This window comes from Electrophorus electricus, chromosome 22 (genome assembly GCF_013358815.1).
Source record: "Electrophorus electricus isolate fEleEle1 chromosome 22, fEleEle1.pri, whole genome shotgun sequence".
Lineage (NCBI taxonomy): Eukaryota > Metazoa > Chordata > Actinopteri > Gymnotiformes > Gymnotidae > Electrophorus > Electrophorus electricus.
This window is the reverse complement of record NC_049556.1, coordinates 12,293,854-12,313,058: the sequence shown is the minus strand read 5'-3', so window position 1 is coordinate 12,313,058 and position 19,205 is coordinate 12,293,854. Positions and strand designations below refer to the sequence as shown.

The window sequence follows — 19,205 nt, the reverse complement described above, 5'->3', positions numbered from 1 at the left end:
TTTTACAGCCATTTGTGATTTTTTTCTTACTTTTAGTCCTTTAACTAAAATAAAAAATTTTGGCCACATTATATGAGTGTCTTCATAATCAAAGGGAATAAAATTAGATACCCAGATGTATTTATATGGTTATTTTGTGTATACGCCCAGATCTTTTCCAGATGTATTTATATGGTTATTTTGTGTATGCTCCCAGATCTTATCCAGATGTATTTATATGGTTATTTTGTGTATGCTCCCAGATCTTATCCAGAGTTAAATGAACCTTTGGTCTCTTCACATGGAAAGCTTCTTGAGGAGTAAACTTGTTTGTTATTGTAGAGTACACTGGTTTGTTATTGTACACTGGTTTGTTATTGTAGAGCACACTGGTTTGTTATTGTACTCTGGTTTCCTATTGTAGAGTAAACTGGTTTGTTATTGTACACTGGTTTATTATTGTAGAGCACACTGGTTTGATATTGTACACTGCTTTGTTATTGTAGAGTACACTGATTTGTTATTGTACACTGGTTTGTTATTGTAGAGTACACTGGTTTGTTATTGTACACTGGTTTGTTATTGTAGAGCACACTGGTTTGTTATTGTACTCTGGTTTCCTATTGTAGAGTAAACTGGTTTGTTATTGTACACTGGTTTGTTATTGTAGAGCACACTGGTTTGTTATTGTACACTAGTTTCCTATTGTAGAGTAAACTGGTTTGTTATTGTACACTGGTTTTTATTGTAGAGCACACTGGTTTGATATTGTACACTGCTTTGTTATTGTAGAGTACACTGATTTGTTATTGTACACTGCTTTGTTATTGTAGAGTACACTGGTTTGTTATTGTACACTGCTTTGTTATTGTAGAGTACACTGGTTTGTTATTGTACACTGCTTTGTTATTGTAGAGTACACTGGTTTGTTATTGTACACTGGTTTGTTATTGTAGAGTACACTGGTTTGTTATTGTACACTGCTTTGTTATTGTAGAGTACACTGGTTTGTTATTGTACACTGCTTTGTTATTGTAGAGTACACTGGTTTGTTATTGTATACTGGTTTGTTACTTTAAAGTATTACTCACTAAACCCTAAACCTACATTTATGCTCTCTAACCAATCAATATTCAGCCCAGGAGATGCACTGAGAATCTGCATGCAGTAACTGTACTCTTGGATTTAGCAGGATATTATTAAAGTCCATTTTGGTCATTTTGACCCGCTGGCATACATCACACTAAAAATGACGTTCACGTGACAAAAAACACAATAAACCAACATTACTAAATTAGATTGTGAAAAATCAGAAAATGTCAGATTATAAAAACAACCATTCTGTGGTTTGAAATCTTATTAGCCTTTAAGAGCATATATGCTGAATTTAAAATCAGAAAATTTGGGGTAAAAGGGGGAATATTTAACACATTCTAAATGGTTCCAAACAAACTGTGGTGGTCTTTCCGTCTGCGGTCTGCGTGCGATGCTTGCCTCAGCCCAAACCCGTAGTACTCTGCCTAAAAATAAATGTACTACATGGCGATTGTGAGCTGGATTATGGTCTAATCCCACAAATGCTCTTAATGACTGTACATTAAGGCCCTGTGCAGGTTCAAGCCCCCAGAAGACATTTTCTTCCATTTCAACCAGATTAAGAACAAATTAGAAAGCATGTGCCAAAGATCCTAATGGCATGTGAGTGAACCGTGAACGAGCACCACGCATGAGATTAAGATGGCCACGATTAAATTGGAAAATCTCTTATTCAAGACAGTTCTGCTTTTGTGAGTAATAGAATGTCTTACAAGGTGTCCAGCCTGACGTGGTGACGAACACAGTGTGAATTCAAAGGCTAAACGTCAATGAGGTATTTTAATTGGTACCCATCTGTACTACAAGTCCACACGCCGATCATGCGTTTGCTTTGAGCAGTGGGAGGGCATTCTTTATTTATCGGGATGGAGAGCATCCATCAGGCGCGTGGACAACGCGGACGTTTAGAGTCCTGATTCCATTCTTCGCATCTACTGCTGTGCCCCAAGTACTTCTCACAGGAAATGACTGTAGCAAAATAAAGAGTTCAAGCCTCTTTCAAATCAACTTTTCCAAGGTTAAACCACATACAAGGGACCTACAGGTCAGCTGTGACACAGAAAGAGTTGTGAAAAGTGCACTCTGTCACCATGGATACAAGAAAAAAAGACTGGACCACCTTCAGGGAAAAATAAGGAGCAGAATGAGAGAGGTTTGCTGGAGTTACTTCAGGGTGGAGGAACGCAGGTTACTGTACTGGTTACTGTGGAGGAAGGTGTGGGAACCAGAGACAGAGCAGGCAGGCAGTGTGTTTCCTTCATGTTTAACACGCAAAAGAGAACATACCAGAAAGACGAAGCAGGAGAAGGTGGTGGAGAGGTGAGGAAGTGAAAAGAGAGAGAGAGGGAAAGAGAGAGAGAGAGAGGGGGAAGAGAGGGAGGGAGGGAGAGAGAGAGAAAGAGAGCAGAAAGAGAGAGAGGGGAGAAAGAGAGAGAGGCGAGAGAGAGGAGAGAGAAAAAGAGGAGAAAGAGAGAGAGGGAGGGCAGGGAAAGAGAGGGATATAGAAGATGCCAGAAAGGAATCAACATGTACCTCTATCTATAGATCAGCTGTGTAGTCAGAGAGACCACAGACTCATCCCACACTACTCTCACTGAAATCATGAATGGTACCATTCAAAGTCATTAGCAAGCTAAGCTGCTTTAGATGCTTTAGACTGTTTATGTGAGAGACTCTCTGAGAGACTCTTTAGGTGAGAGACTCTTATGAGAGAGTCTCTTACATGAGAAACTCAAGAAACTTTCTGAGAGACACATATGTGAGAGACTCTTATGTGAGAAGCTCACTGAGAAACTCTTTACATGAGAGTCACTGAGAGATTCTTATCTGAGAGACTCTTATGTGTTTATCAGAAAGAAAGCACATCTTCTCACTGTAATGTTATGAAAACATAGCACTGTTATGTCAACACTGCTTTAAATCAACACTGTTATGTCAACACTGCTTTATATCAACACTGCTATATCAACACTGTTATATCAACACTGCTATATCAACATTGTTATATCAACACTGCTATATCAGTACTGTTATATGAGCACTACTATATCAAAACTGCTATATCAACACTGTTATATCAGTACTGCTATATCAACACTGCTATATGAACACTGTTATATCAACACATTTTTTAAACAAATATGTATTCGTCTACTCAAGGTCTAGTCATGCAGGGGACTCAGGAATGTTCAACCTTGTGCAAATGTCTATCACTAGACTGAAAAAAATATGAACATTCTTTCTTTATCCATTTTTATAGATGTTAATTTGTCCAAATCAAACCCTTTCTTGCTGGAATGAATGACTCTAAAGATCAGGCATCTCACAATACCTTCATCACACGCTTCCTCAGCTCAGTCCATTTGGCACATTTTTTGTGAAGGCCCAGCGATACAGCAGAGTTAATTATGAGCTGAATTATTAGCTGAACTGATACAGCAGCAGAGTAAATAACTGTAAATAAGGCTAAAGAGGGCTTCTAGACGGGCTGCAGGGTGCCAGGCTGTGCAGTTCTTTATGAGGTCCGCGCAATAGGACCTTGAAAAACGGAAGCAGTCTCAACCACTCTGTTCATTTGCAGGCGAACAAGGTCCTCTGTCTGACAACTATTGTCTTTAACCAGACACGAGGGCATGACCATTTCAGCGCTTGTTCCACTAGGTGGCGATGCGCCCAGAGTCATAAACATTTGTGTTGATCTTGAGTGGATAGTTTGGATGTTTGGATGATGGTATATCTATGATTATAGACAAGTGCGCGTACAGCAGTGTCTGAGCGTGTGTTTGTGCATTAGACAACGTAAGAAAGGAATTCACATTAAAGGCAATGTGCCGTGGTCTACACATCTGAGCAATCAGACAAAGTGCTGGCCTTGAACTAATGGACCTCATTTCTTATAGAGCTACAACTTGGTATTCCTTTCAGTGAAATAAGCAAAAGACTCCATCAAAGAGAGACAACCTTCCTTTTCATGAAACAGTTTTAAATAACTCGCATGAACAAGGGGCAGTTATAACCAATAACCAACATGAACAAGGGGCAGTTATAACCAATAACCAACATGAACAAGGGGCAGTTACCTGGCTTCCTGGTCCGTTAAATGTGAATCAGACAGTTGGCGAGTCATTACACACAGGAAGTTGTAGAATTTCGATCATTTAAACAATATCATATCACAATTCTGTAATAAAAATTTTAAAACTTATCACAATGAACAACAAAACACATGGAGTGTCGTGTGTGTCGGTGTAGCAACTCTTCTTCCCTTACACATTGCCGTGTTTCTTGTCAGTGAATTTTTGTTTGTGCTGTGGATATTTCTCACGGGCTGTAGAAACACCTCACCACACCTGCTGTTCATGCATTCAGCCTAAAGTCGCATTTACGCTGTGCCACTTCAATTTCATATGTTATATGTATGTTAACATATGTTATATGGCACAATTCTGCATCTGACTATGTGATGTCGTGTGGTTTTAAACTATGCTTATTTGTACCTGTCCAAGTATGCTTATTTGTGCCTGTTCCGTGATTTCACATCACCCAATGACGTCCTCTTGTAGGCTGTGTATTCCATCTATCGTAACTTTCGACCGCGATGTGCAGTTTAGTCTAAAACAGCCACATACGGACAGATTAGCATACAGTGTGAATCAGGATTAATCCAACATCTTTTGTAATTGCACCGTTCTGCGCTGGTCATGAAAATAGAAAATGACCCCATATCATATCTAACTCCAAAAGTGCCCAGCAGGAAGAGCAATGTGTGTGTGTGTGTGTGTGTGTGTGTGTGTGTGTACATGGAGTTCAACTGAATGACAAATAATGACCTTCCTCAGTGAACCAGGTCCAGATTACAAATCATAAGGAAGGAGGGAAGAAAAAGCAAAACAGAAACATAGAAAAGACCACGTTCATGTGATTCATGATTCATGTGGTTCATGGTTCATGATTCATGTGGTTCATGATTCATATGGTTCATTTGGTTCATGATTCATGATTCATGATTCATGATTCATGAGGTTCATGAGGTTCATGAGGTTCATGTGGTTCATGTGGTTCATTTGATTCATGTGGTTCATGCAGTTCATATGATTCATGTGGTTCATGGTTCATTTGGATCATGTGGTTCATGGTTTATGTGGTTCATGTGGTTCACATGGTTCATGGTTCATGATTCATGGCTGTATTCCCGGATTGGCTAACATTCATCAGACTGCTGATTGCAGGTAAACTGTGTCTGAAAAGAGTTTGAGTCTTATGTCTAAAAGCACTTAGACCTGCCTCTGTGTATGAAAAGTGCTACACAAATAAACTCATGGGGCTTTACGTTACTGAAGAGACATCCTGCTCACTAGAGATAACTTTATAGGGCCGTGTAGTTCCGTATAGTATCATATTGTGCCATAGAGTGCCATATAGTACCATATAGTACAATACAGTATCATATAGTGCCGTATAGTTCCATATAGTGCTGTATAGTACCATATAGTGCCATATAGTTCCGTATAGTGCCGTATAGTTCCGTATAGTACTGCATAGTACCATATAGTGCCATATAGTGCCGTACAGTTCCGTATAGTGCCGTATAATTCCGTATAGTACTGCATAGTACCATATAGTGCCATATAGTGCCATATAGTGCCGTATAGTTCCGTATAGTGCCATATAGTGCCATATAGTGCCGTATAGTACCATATAGTGCCGTAGAGTGCCGTATAGTTCCGTATAGTACTGTATAGTACCATACAGTGCCATACAGTGTCGTATAGTACCACATAGTGCCGTAGAGTGCCGTATAGTTCCGTGTAGTACTGTATAGTACCATATAGTGCCATACAGTGCCATATAGTTCCGCATAGTTCCGTATAGTTCCGTATAGTGCCGTATAGTTCCGTATAGTACTGCATAGTACCATATAGTGCCATATAGTGCCATATAGTGCCGTATAGTTCCGTATAGTACTGTATAGTGCCATATAGTGCCATATAGTGCCATATAGTTCCGTATAGTACTGCATAGTACCATATAGTGCCATATAGTGCCATATAGTGCCGTATAGTTCCGTATAGTACTGTATAGTGCCATATAGTGCCATATAGTGCCGTATAGTTCCGTATAGTACTGTATAGTGCCATATAGTGCCATATAGTGCCATATAGTGCCGTATAGTTCCGTATAGTACTGTATAGTACCATATAGTGCCATAGAGTGCAGCATGTGTGCAGTGCTGTATCTGCCGTAGGGTCCAGGCTGTGTTGATAGGCTGTTTCTCATTATTTCCCCAGGAAGTGAAGTACTTCCAGTTTCCTGGGGAACTTCTAATGAGGATGTTAAAAATGCTCATTCTGCCCCTCGTTGTGTCCAGGTAAGACCCCCCCGCCCTTTAACTCACACTCTCTCTCTCCCCCTCTCTCTCTCTCTCTCTCTCTCTCTGACTCCCTCCCTCTCGCTCTCTCCCTCTCCATGCTCCCCCTCTCTCCCTCTCCATGCTCCCTCTCTCTCTCTCCCTCCCTCTCCCCCTCTCTCCCCCCCCCTCTCTCTCTCTCTCCCTCTCCCTCTCTCTCTCTCCCCCTCCCCCTCTCTCTCTCCCTCTCTCTCTCTCTCTCTCTCACTCTCTCTCCCTCTCCCCCTCTCTCCCTCTCTCTCTCTCTCTCTCCCTCTCCCCCTCTCTCCCTCTCTCCCCCTCTCTCTCTCTCTCTCTCTCTCCCTCTCCCTCTCCCTCTCTCTCTCTCCCCCTCCCCCTCTCTCTCTCCCTCTCTCTCTCTCTCTCTCTCTCACTCTCTCTCCCTCTCCCCCTCTCTCCCTCTCTCTCCCTCTCCCCCTCTCTCCCTCTCTCTCTCTCTCTCTCTCTCTCTCCCCCTCCCTCTCTCTCTCTCTCTCTCTCTCTCTCTCTCCCCCTCCCTCTCTCTCTCTCTCCCTCTCCCTCTCTCTCTCTCTCTCTCTCTCTCTCTGTATTCCTCTTCATAATCACCCAGTGTTGCTGTCGTAATCTTTGCCGTCATGCTCATTGCAAACACACCTGCAAACACAAATTGTGCCTTTTAGGTACATTTGTCAGTTACCTTAATGTGTGCAGAACTGTACTGATGACTTGCATGAGTGACCAAACACTGTTAGAGAAAATACAATCAATTCCACATCTGCTTTGTACTGGGAAATTCGCTGTCAGACAGATTCAGGTGCCATTTTTCCTGGAGCTGTGATCTATTATGAATTGCTAATGTCATATGTGAATGAGGACAACATGCAGTAGTGCCACTAATGGTAAAATACTCCAGCGATCCACCTGTTATCCCGGCGATATGTACTGTTAATGTCATGTCACATCGAGTGGTGGGTTTTGGCCCCATGTCCGAACACTGCTCCAGGCTTGTGTATTTCTCTGTAGCTGTGTAAACATGGCACATGTATACAGGTCTGCCTGCTCCCAGACCCCCACAGTAGGGGAACAAGCTGTGTACACATTCAGCACAGATACAGAATTCAGTGGTTGTCATCTGCATAAGTAAACCCAAACTCTGTGTAATTTGTAATTAACTGATGCAAATGAAAATTATCTCTAATTTTCCATTGTAATAAAAAATATATTTATTCACCTCTTTAGAGATGAGTGTTCCGGGTCAGTGTAGTGTGATGGATGGGTGTCCTGTCCTGGTTCCCGCCTGACTCCCTATGCTGCCAGGATAGGCTCCACCCCTCATGACCCTAATTGGATTAATGAGTTTAGAAGATGAATAAATGACTCAAATTAATATTCAAGGTCTGTTTAATGTGAAGTAGGACAAATCCTGATGACTATAGACACACAATGCATAAACATGCTCATTTACATACAAGTTTGCCAGTGGAGGACAATGACATAGAAATCAGATTCCCTCTGGATTCAGATTCCCTCTGGAATCAGATTCCCTCTGGATTCAGATTCCCTCTGGAATCAGATTCCCTCTGGAATCAGATTCCCTCTGGATTCAGATTCCCTCTGGAATTCATTGAACTTGCGCGATTCAGTCACAACAGGGAGGATTGTGGGATTGCAGGGACCCACCCTGAGACAGGCGGGGGTAGAACTCACCGTCAGACTGCACTGAAATGAAAAGACTTAAATACATTAAACAGTGTCATTTATATACAGACACGTGATCAACTAATAAGACCTCATCTAGTAAGTGAATGCTAGTTTATCAAACTTCCATTCACACTGGGTTTTAAAAGATTATACAGCGTGAGGTACACAAATGAAAGCCTGTCTATAAATCAGGCATCACGGATCTCTGAAAGCTTGCGGGCTACGGGTAAAGTATGTGATCGTGTCTACATTAACATAACACATACTGTGAAATATTAAACGCTATCAAGCTAAAATGAAGTTGCCGTTTTCATCTTTCTAAACACGAAAGCACACAAACAGCTGAAGAATGTGATTTACGCGAATGAAATGTGGAAGTCAGCAATGTGACGTACACCATGTAAATGACACTACACCAAGTGTGTGCTCTAGTCAACCCGTGTTGCTTTCAAGACAACACAGGACTTACAACACCAAGGAGGAACATCATTTGCATTTAAATTGATTTAATTTGTTTACCTTTCTTCTAATCTTTGTTAGCGAGCTCTGTGAATGTTCAGTTAACCAGACCACCTAATACACAGAGCTGAGTGTCCAGTTATCTAGACACCTAATACACAGAGCTGAGTGTCCAGTTATCTAGATCATCTAATACACAGAGCTGAGTGTCCAGTTATCTAGACCACCTAATACACAGAGTTAAAGCACGTTTCTTACAAATTAACTACTGGGACACCATACAGGACACCATTCCAGACAGGACATACTTACTTGAGCATACGTTATAAACCTTCTTGTTATTAGTGTCTTGTCTGTTCTTCCTCCTTTCCTCAACAGGTGGCGCCATTCTTTAGTTGCCCATAACAGAGAGTGGCTTATACTGGGTATAGGTAATCGACTTTTGCTTTCAGTATAGATATGTTTTAAATGAAATAATTAGAAATACAGAAAACATTAAACACAATATTACATATACATATAGAATTCTGCTTTTTTCTTCATTTGCATGATTAGATTCTGGTATTTAGTGCTGATCATAAAGAAAACACCACACTCCTCAGTTACGGTCATTTGAATGTGTTTAATGAACCCACAGTGTATTTTGACAGTGGTGGTGAACTTGAAGTAACAGTCACTGAGGGAACACTGTGGACATGGACGCATTCTCTCACCCATCCATGTCTACTCCCAAAGTGGAGTCAGTTGGTTTCTGCTCACAAAAGTGTGAAGGTTGGACATATAACATCAATCAGAGGTTTGAAGACACTTTCCAGAAGCTTGTGTAAGTTTATATAAAGGGAAATGAAAAACTGCTGTAAAGACGAAAACTGGCTCTAAGGTGAGAGGTCACCCTCAGTGATGCATTTGCAGGAGATGATCGTCCAGATATTCAAAGTTCAAAGCTAGACTACAGCAACTTACTACATGCTGGTCTTCCTCTAAGAGCCATCAGACCTCTACAACTTGTCCAGAATGCAGCAGCACGACTGGTCTTCAATCTTCCCAAGTTCACACGTTACTCCACTGCTGCGCTCCATTCATTGGCTCCCTGTAGCTGCCCATATCAGATTTAAAACCTTGGTTCTCTTACAAAGCCAAAACTGGGGAAAAGCACTTTAGAGTGTATTAGATCAACGTGAACATGATGGAGCGTGTAGTATCTTCATGTTTCTATCCCTTTATCTTTCCTTCTCACTCTCACTCTCTCTCTCTCTCTCTCTCTCTCCCTCTCTCTCCCTTCCTCCCTGTCTACCTCTGCACGCAAACATGCCAAATGTCATGAGGGATGCAGATTAATTAGTCCTCCTAATTAATTTTAAATCATAAAATGACTCAGAGTGCCGTGTTTGTCAAGCTTTAAATCATAAAGTGACTTTGATTGAGAGCTGTGTTTGTCAGCCATGTAGAATGAAGGCATGCCTGTTTCTCAGTAACACTCTGATATGTGCGTTCTGGTCACCACCTGCTCCACTGACAGTCTGGTGAAAGTTTATCTGAAAGTTTGGTGATGGCCTTGAATGCTTTCCATTACATTTACATTTACAGCAATTGCCAGAAACCCTTGTGCAGAGCGACTTACAGACGTGCTCTGTGGCCTCTATCAGATACACATCTTCATGGAAGAATAGAAGGTCAGAACACCATCAGCCCAAGCCTGGCTGGAGTGGAAAAGAACAGAGGAAAAGTGCATAAGTGCATGTTTAAGTGTTTAGTGACTCAGAGAGACGAGAGTCTTCGGTCTTCATGTCTCAGCTGCACAGACATTGTTGAAAACCTCATTCTGCCGGCTGGGAGCAGGACAGGGAGGAGTTTGGATGGATGTCTTCCATGTTTCCTGAGGGATGGTGTCTGAGCTGTTCTACAGGCTTGACGGCAGCGTGGTGCAGGACGCAGTTTGATTGCTGCCTGTGGGAGCTGTGGAAGCAGATCCAGTTACGGCTGTGTAGGCAGGCGTCGGTGTCCTGGTGAGTCACTTCAGGGGGGCAGTGGAGGGAACACAGCAGGGAGGTGAGATGGGAGAACCTCAGGAGGCGGAAAACAAACCAATCGACTGCATTCTGGATGAGTTTCAGGAATGTGATGGCACAGAAGGGACTCTCCAGATCTCCAGTCTCCCGATGCCAAGGGCCTTAACAAGCACCATCTTGAAATTCTAATAACAGCAACAGGTTTTATCGCAACAGCTCATTCCCACTGTGTCACGGCTCCTCGGCTCACGCCGCTACACAACACCCGGTGGCAGAGCTCCGTTTGCTCAGTGTGGCACCTTTATACGAGACGAGAGAACTGATGAGAAATCCTGTCTGCAAGAAACCAGTCCTGTCACTTTATAACAAAAATGTAATGAATACAATAAATAAGAAAGAAGTAGGAAAGACACGATATAAAATAAACAAAAGATATAGGATTTGAAAGCACATCTCCCACTAAACTTTAGCGAGAAGGTTTAGGGTTAGTATTAGTGTTAATATTAGGGTTAGTGTTAGTGTTAGGGTTAGGGTTAGGGTTAGGGTTAGTGCTAGTGTTAGTGTTAGGGTTAGGGTTAGGGTTAGTGTTAGGGTTAGGGTTAGTGTTAGGATTAGGGTTAGGGTTAGCGGTAGGGTTAGGGTTAGGGTTAGGGTTAGGGTTAGGGTTAGTGTTAATGTTAGTGTTAGGGTTAGGGTTAGGGTTAGGATTAGGGTTAGGGTTAGCGGTAGGGTCAGGGTTAGTGTTAGGGTTAGTTTTAGGGTTAGTGTTAGGGTTAGTGTTACTGTTTGGGTTTTGGTTAGGGTTAGTGTTGGTTAGGTTTCTCGTGTAAAAATGACCCATTTGTTAGTTAATTAGTACAGGCAGGTTATCTTTCTCCAATCACGCAGAAAACTCACAAAGACACATGAACAACTCTCAATCCTGAAATGTGTTTATGATGAACCCTGTTGGTTTTGCTGTCACGTATGCAGTTATTTACATGAAAGGCTCCAAGCTGGATATTTTAATGAGTGTCACTCTGTATGTCTCCATCTGACACACGTTCAAATATCCAGGATGCACTCAGTCTCTGTCTCCACCGAGTGCACCGTGAGTGCTTCCATGTTAGCGCATCGCTCTACATCTCAAAGAGGCAGTGTGTGAGTTAGACTGCACCAGGCGTGACACCACACAGACGCAAAACGTGTCCGCAGAAAAGTTCCATGCGTCCTTTATTAAGGTAAACACTAACAGAACTGTACAACAGCCTGTGAGGAAGAGACACTGAGTTTGTCCTTATAATAATGACATCATTCAGAGACACTGAGAGAAAGACATATTCAGCCAAGTCATGCTTTGAGCTTGTCCGACCTTAGGTATTGTGCCATGATCAAATAAAAACCTTCCAGAAAAAAGACATGAAAGAATATTAGGAGTAGACCATGTGACATAACAGCCCATGTGACACAACAGCCCATGGGACATAACAGCCCATGTGACATAACAGCCCATGTGACACAACAGCCCATGTGACTCAACAGCCCATGTGACTCAACAGCCCATGTGACTCAACAGCCCATGTGACTTAACAGCCCATGTGACACAACAGCCCATGTGACACAACAGCCCATGTGACTTAACAGCCCATGTGACACAACAGCCCATGTGACACAACAACCCATGTGACTGCAGCAGCCCATGTGACACAACAGCCCATGTGACACAACAGCCCATGTGACTGCAGCAGCTACAGCAACGTTATGATTAAGAATGTAATCTGAATCCTTTTCCCCTTCCTGTCCTTTCACTGTTAAGACCATCTGTAAAATAAAGATGTGCAGTGTTATATATAGATAGCAAAATGTGGAGTTTGTTATATATATATAATCTTTTATTAAGATCAAACAGTTCCACATTGATTCTTCCAAACATTTAAATTCAAAAGAACCTCTACAGGCTGATTTGTAAATGTAGTGATGACACAGTAAGGAAAATCAAGGCCGGTTTCATTCAGCATGTAAATGAATCTTCGGTTGTAAGAATGTTTTAATCCAGCAGGTTTGTTCAAAGGCATCAATGCTCAGTGTTCCTTAGAGCCAGGGCTCTATTTCAGGAGACCATATGGGATTGGAGAAATAAATAAAACTGTAAATCAAATGTGTAATTTTTTGCAGTGGAGACAGTTTGAAGCCCCACTGGCTGCCTGCCAGGCTGAGCATCTGCCAGGCCTGTAAGGCAGCCTGTCTCCCCTTCCTATTTTCCACCTTCAGTCTTGTCTTCAGACTGAAGAGACAGGCATGCGCAGTGGAGTCTGACTCAGCCAATCAAGAAAGATCTGCTGCTTAAACAGCTTTGTAGTTGCATTAGTCGTGAACTTCACACGACTACCATACTGAATGATGCAGGTGTGTAGTGCTGAGTTTGTACTGAAGGATGCAGGTGTGTAGTGCTGAGTTTGTCCTGAAGGATGAAGCATGTGTGTACTGAGATTGTACTGAAGGATGAAGCAGGAGTGTAGTGAGATTGTACTGAAGGATGAAGCAGGTGTGTACTGAGATTGTACTGAAGAGTTTTCATGTGTTGGCTAAATTTATATATAATCTGCATAGTATCCTTTCCCAGTAGCCGGTATCTTCTCCCAGTAGCCGGTATCTTCTCCCAGTAGCCGGTATCTTCTCCCAGTAGCCGGTATCTTCTCCCAGTTTGGGGGCTGCAGCCCCTACTGCACCTGTTACAACGGGAACCACAGTTGCCTTCTTCTTTCACACCATTTCTAGATCTATTGAGTCCTTGGTATTTCTGGAGCTATTTGTGTTGTACCTTGTCCATCTCTAGTTGTGACAGCATTTCCTGCTTGTGGGAACACTGGGCTCCCAGCTGTACTAGTGTTGGTCTAGATGTTGGGTATTGAACCTTCCCCTCACACTTGGACTGCTGGTGTACTGTCATTCCGACAGTAGCATTCCTCGATTCTCCTCGCTCATCTATGAGTGCCTTGTAGTTTTCCAGTATTTTCCAGGCTTTTCATCAGATTGCTAGTCATCAGATTTCATCTTGGTCCCCCAGCGTCTGACCTTGTTGACCTGTCGACATCCAAGCCACTGTGACCTGGCCTAAAGGACCACACTGGAGATGCCCTGGTCAGGATTCAAACCCCCAACCTCCTGCACCAAAGTCAGCGTACTGTAATAGATGTATACTCAAAGTTGTAGTAACCTACAGAAGGTCTCTAGAGACACAGAAGGTCCTTATTCAGCTTCATCAATGTGCTTCTCTGTTTAAATTTATGATGTATCATAAATAGTTCATTTCATGCTCTCTCGAGTTTAAGACTTCCAAAAAAAACTCTCACTCTGTCCATTTCTTCACTTCTTGGATCCTCTCCCTCTCCTCTCCATCCCTCTCCTCTCTCATTTCTTTTTCTCCCTTTCTCTGTCAGTCTGATGTCGGGTTTGGCGGCGCTGGAGCCGAAGTGCTCCGGCAGGCTGGGGCTGATCACTGTCTCGTACTACCTGTGGACCACCTTCCTGGCGGTGGTGGTGGGTATCGTCTTGGTTCTGGTGGTCCAGCCCGGTGGCATGGCCCAGAAGGAGGACTCGGGCGGTGCCAGCAAGCCCATCATGAGCTCCGCTGATGCTCTGCTGGACCTCATTCGGTAACACACACGCACGCGCACACACACACACACACACACACACACACACACACACACACACACACACACTTGCTTACACATACTACCCTTCACAGCTGGAGCATCATTGCCATCTTTCAGTTTTTCTTTGACCTTCAGCATTTTTCCACCCTACCAACATCTCTACCTGCGAGAAGACGCTTGTCCTTCACTTGATTCACATACTGCTTGTGGGATTGTGCCTCCAGCTAACATAAATCGGCCTTTCAGCCATTTTTGGTAATTATTTTCACCTTCACCTCACCACCACCACTGAAACGCTTCCTAAAGACCCTCCACCAGCATTCTAACCAGTACTGAAACACTTCCTAAAGACCTTCCACCACCATTCTAACCAGTACTGACATTCTTCCTAAAGACCTGCCACCACCATTCTAACCAGTACTGACACGCTTCCTAAAGACCCTCCACCACCATTCTAACCAGTACTGAAATGCTTCCTAAAGACCCTCCACCACCATTTTAACCAGTACTGACACGCTTCCTAAAGACCCTCTACCACCATTCTAACCAGTACTGAAACCAGTACTAAAACACCATTCTAACCAGTACTAAAGACCCTCCATCGCCATTCTAACAAGTACTGACACACTTCCTAAAGACCCCCCACCACCATTCTGACCAGTATTGATATGCTTCTTAAAAACCCTCCACCACCATTCTGACCAGTACTGAAACACTTCCTAAAGACCCTGTTCCACCGCTCCTCCATGGGTCTACATTAGTAGGGTGAGCTCAAACTTCTCCACCCCTCAGCGTGTCTACAAGGAAAACCTCAGCGCCTGGTCAGGCAGACTGTGTGAACGAGGTCCAAATACACTTGCTGAACTCAAGCAAGCAAACTCCATTTTAAAACACAGACTTGACAAGGCACAGAATTTTGGTTCTGCTTAAGAGCATAAGAGCATATCCACCTGGCTTCAACCAATCCCATAACCACATGGCTTCAACCAATCCCATATCCACATGGCCTCAACCAATCCCATACCCATGTGGCTTCAACCAATCCCATATCCAGGTGGATTCAACCAACCAATCCCATATCCATGTGCAATCAACCAGTCCCATATCCACTTGGATCCTACCAACCAATCCCATATCCACATGGATCCTACCAGCCAATTCCATATCTATATGGATTCAACCAATCCCGTAAACTACATTCAAATTTTCTTAGAACCCTTAGAGTTATAGAAAAGTCTGCTAATATCATAAATAGGGTCTTCTTAAGATTTAGTGGAGTGTGGCGGGGATTAATGAAAATGCTGTTCTTGGTGAATCTAGCTGTTGTTGCTGTAACAGAACAACATGATACTTGCCATTTGCCCTGGAACCACTGCCCCCACACCCCAATCAACCCTGACAAAGGCCTACAGCCACTTGTCTGTTCTCTCTGCATTATGACAGTAAATTAACTCGTGTTCAACATCATTTCAAATGCTGACACAAACACCAGCACAAGTGTCTGACCCCTCTGCCCAAAGCAATGAAGAGTGAACGAAAATAATTCATAGGAATTCTGCACACACCCATACTGCTACATCTGCCATCTGCCAAAAAAATGATCCTTGTGTGACCCAGGAAACCTATTAGTGTTCCATCTAATAAAGCTGAGAGAGAGAGAGAGAGAGAGAGAGAGAGAGAGAGAGAGAGAGAGAGAGAGAGAGAGGTTTGAAATAGTGGGATGAGTGGGGTTGGCATATGGTCCACCGTAATGATGTTAATGTGCTGGAGGAGATGAGTGCAATGTGCTTGATGTTCATGCCAGCACTGGGGCAAGAGCACATTAGCTCCTTCAGCTAATGACGCTAAAGCTGCCAAAGGGCCCATATGAACAGACGGAGCAAGAGGAAAGGACCGGTTACAAAAGTCTTTATTCTCCACGTGAGAGAACAAAAGAACAAGCTGCAAAGAGAAAAGGGAAACATTTCAGAAGATCTGAGGAGGTTCGGTAATCTGACAACGTGCAGTGCTGACGTAAGGAACCTGTGGGCTTAAATAGTGACACAGAAACAAGGAGCAGGTGAGAAACATTAACACACTGGTGACTGGGAGCAGGGCAGGTGTTGTGAGGGGGTATGTGAAGGAGTGGGCGTGTCCCTCCTGATGGATGGCCGGCCCACCGTGACACAGGTGGAACACCCACAGTGTCAAACACTGCCCTTACAAAGCTTTTTCCTGCATTTTGGTCCTGGTGTTATGGCCGGGCGTGTGTGTGTGTGTGTGTGCATGTGCGTGTGTGTGTGTGTGTGTGTGTGTGCATATGTATAACTGTGTATCCATGTATGTGCGTGCGTGTGTGTGTATATGCGTGCATGTGCATGTATGTGTGTGCACACATGTGCACACGTGTGTATGCGTGTGCATGTGTGTGTGCGTGTGCGTGTGTGTGTGTGTGTATACGTGTGTATGCGTGTTTGTGTGTGTGTGTATACTTGTGCATGTGTGTGTGCATGTGTATACATGTGTATGCGAGTGTGTGTGTGTGCGTGTATACGTGTGTATACCTGTGTATCCGTGTATGTGTGTGTGTGTGTGTATGTGTATGCGTGAATGTGCATGGATGCGTGTGCATGTATATGTGTGTATGCGTGTGCGTGTGTATGCATGTGCGTGTGTGTGTGTGTATACATGTGTATGCGTGTGTGTGTGTATGCGTGCATGTGCATGTATGTGTGTGCACACATGTACACACGTCTGTGTGTGCGTGTGTGTCTATGTGTCTGTGTGTGTGCGTGTCCACGTTTGTGTGTGTGTGTATACGTGTGCATGTGTGTGTGCGTGGGTATACATGTGTATGCGGGTGTGCGTGTGTATACATGTGTATGCGTGTAAGTTTGTGCGTGTGTGCACGTATGCGTGTGCACGCGTGTGTATGTGTGTGTGTGTATGCGTGTGCATCTATGTGTGCGTGTGTATACGTGTATACGTGTGTATGCATGTGTGTGAGTGTGTGTGTGTGTTTGTGTGTGTGTGCGCGTGTGTGTGAGCTCTGGTTCATGTGCTCTGCTTTATAATGGGATGTGTGTGACTTTTTTATAACAGGCTGTAGGGCCTGACCTGAGCGTAAAACCCAAGTGGTCTCTCAGCTTCTTGGCTCAGGCTGTTTGAATAGCCCCAGCGGTGTGCGTGTGTGCGCGTGTGTGTGGTGTGTGTGTGTACGAGTCTGGGACCCAGTGGTGGGCCGCGCCATGCGCGACAAGCTCTTTGTTGTTGTTGTTAAGTAAGAGAAAAAAGAGAAGACAAGCCTTCCTCAAATACTCAAACCTGATTACAGCCTTCAGGACATAAAGAGTTCATTTATAGGATGCCACAGAGGTCAGAGTGTAAAATACACAAACGGGTGGTGGTCCGCTTCACCTGAGGTAGTGGCGTGTTGCGGGTGTGGGATGGGTTAAGTAATATAACTACGGCTGTACACGCTGAACTCTATTGGAGGAAAGTAGTCAGCGCGCCCCCTACTGTCTGCAGTCACAATCGAGGTTAACATTTTGCCATGATTGTGATTTGATAGAATTATAATTATAATTATAATAGACATCATACCTGATATGTAACAAGAGCAAGGTTTGGAGTAGATATGGAGTAGATCTGCAGTAGGATCTGGAGTTGATCTGGAGTAGGGTCTGGAGTAGACCTGGAGTAGGTTCTGGAGTAGACCTGGAGTAGGGTCTGGAGTAGACCTGGAGTAGGTTCTGGAGTTGATCTGGAGTAGGGTCTGGAGTAGACCTGGAGTAGGTTCTGGAGTAGACCTGGAGTAGGGTCTGGAGTAGACCTGGAGTAGACCTGGAGTAGGTTCTGGAGTAGACCTGGAGTAGGTTCTGGAGTTGATCTGGAGTAGGGTCTGGAGTAGACCTAGAGTAGGTTCTGGAGTAGACCTGGAGTAGGTTCTGGAGTTGATCTGGAGTAGGGTCTGGAGTAGACCTGGAGTACGTTCTGGAGTAGACCTGGAGTAGGGTCTGGAGTAGATCTGGAGTAGGTTCTGGAGTAGACCTGGAGTAGGTTCTGGAGTTGATCTGCAGTAGGGTCAGGAGTAGGGTCTGTGGGCAGTTGTAGCTCAGTGGTCAAGGTACTTGACTAGTAATCAGAAGGTTGCCAGTTTAAGCCCCACTGCTGCTAAATTGCCACTATTGGGTCCCTGAGCAACACCCTTAACTACTCAAGTTGTGTTCAGTCAGAATTGCAAGATGGTATGGATAAGAAGCATCAGCTAAACGAGTAGGGTCTGGTTAGGGGTAGTAATCATAGACTATTAGTCTAGCAACAAGCCAGTATGACATTCTTGTTGCTTGCTATGAACTTTATTAAAACAAAGTTATAGAACGTTTTGTAATCTGAATGCATAACTAAAATTAACAGTAAAATTTTTTTTTTTTTTTTTTTTTTTCAAAACAGGAACATGTTTCCAGCCAATTTGGTTCAAGCCACCTTTCAACAGGTAAGATCACAAAGTCATGGTGTGTTTTTCAGAGAAGTCAACTTTCATGACTACATCTGTGACTACAACAATTAGAATTATTAATGTATTCATGTATAATTTTGCACCGATACAGAAGTTGCTCAGACGACACACAAGTATATATAAATGATTTTTCAAGAAAATGGAATCATCTTGAATTCACTCAGTCACATTTAAATCTCATGCTGTGTCCAACTAAAAAGCCTTTGAATGGCGTCTTGGAGTAATCTCACCATCAATTATAATAAGAGAAATACCATCTATTACAGTAAGAGAAACACCATCTATTACAGTAAAAGAAACACCATCTATTACAGTAAGAGAAATATCATCTATTACAGTAAAAGAAACACCATCTATTATAGTAAGAGAAACACCATCTATTATAGTAAAAGAAACACCATCTATTATAGTATATTATAGTAAAAGAAACACCATCTATTATAGTAAGAGAAATATCA

At 43.2% G+C, this 19,205-nt stretch overlaps 1 protein-coding gene across 2 annotated transcripts in view; it reads left to right on the top strand.

Annotated features, from left to right (window-relative positions):
- slc1a7b (solute carrier family 1 member 7b) overlaps positions 1-19,205 on the top strand; it is a 35,884-nt gene that overhangs the window by 646 nt on the left and 16,033 nt on the right. For both annotated transcript variants that reach the window (XM_035521671.1, XM_035521673.1), the window contains exons 2-4: positions 6,363-6,442; positions 14,031-14,246; positions 18,681-18,723. In XM_035521671.1, the coding sequence (XP_035377564.1) occupies positions 6,363-6,442; positions 14,031-14,246; positions 18,681-18,723 (339 nt within the window). The remainder of the gene's footprint in view (positions 1-6,362; positions 6,443-14,030; positions 14,247-18,680; positions 18,724-19,205) is intronic.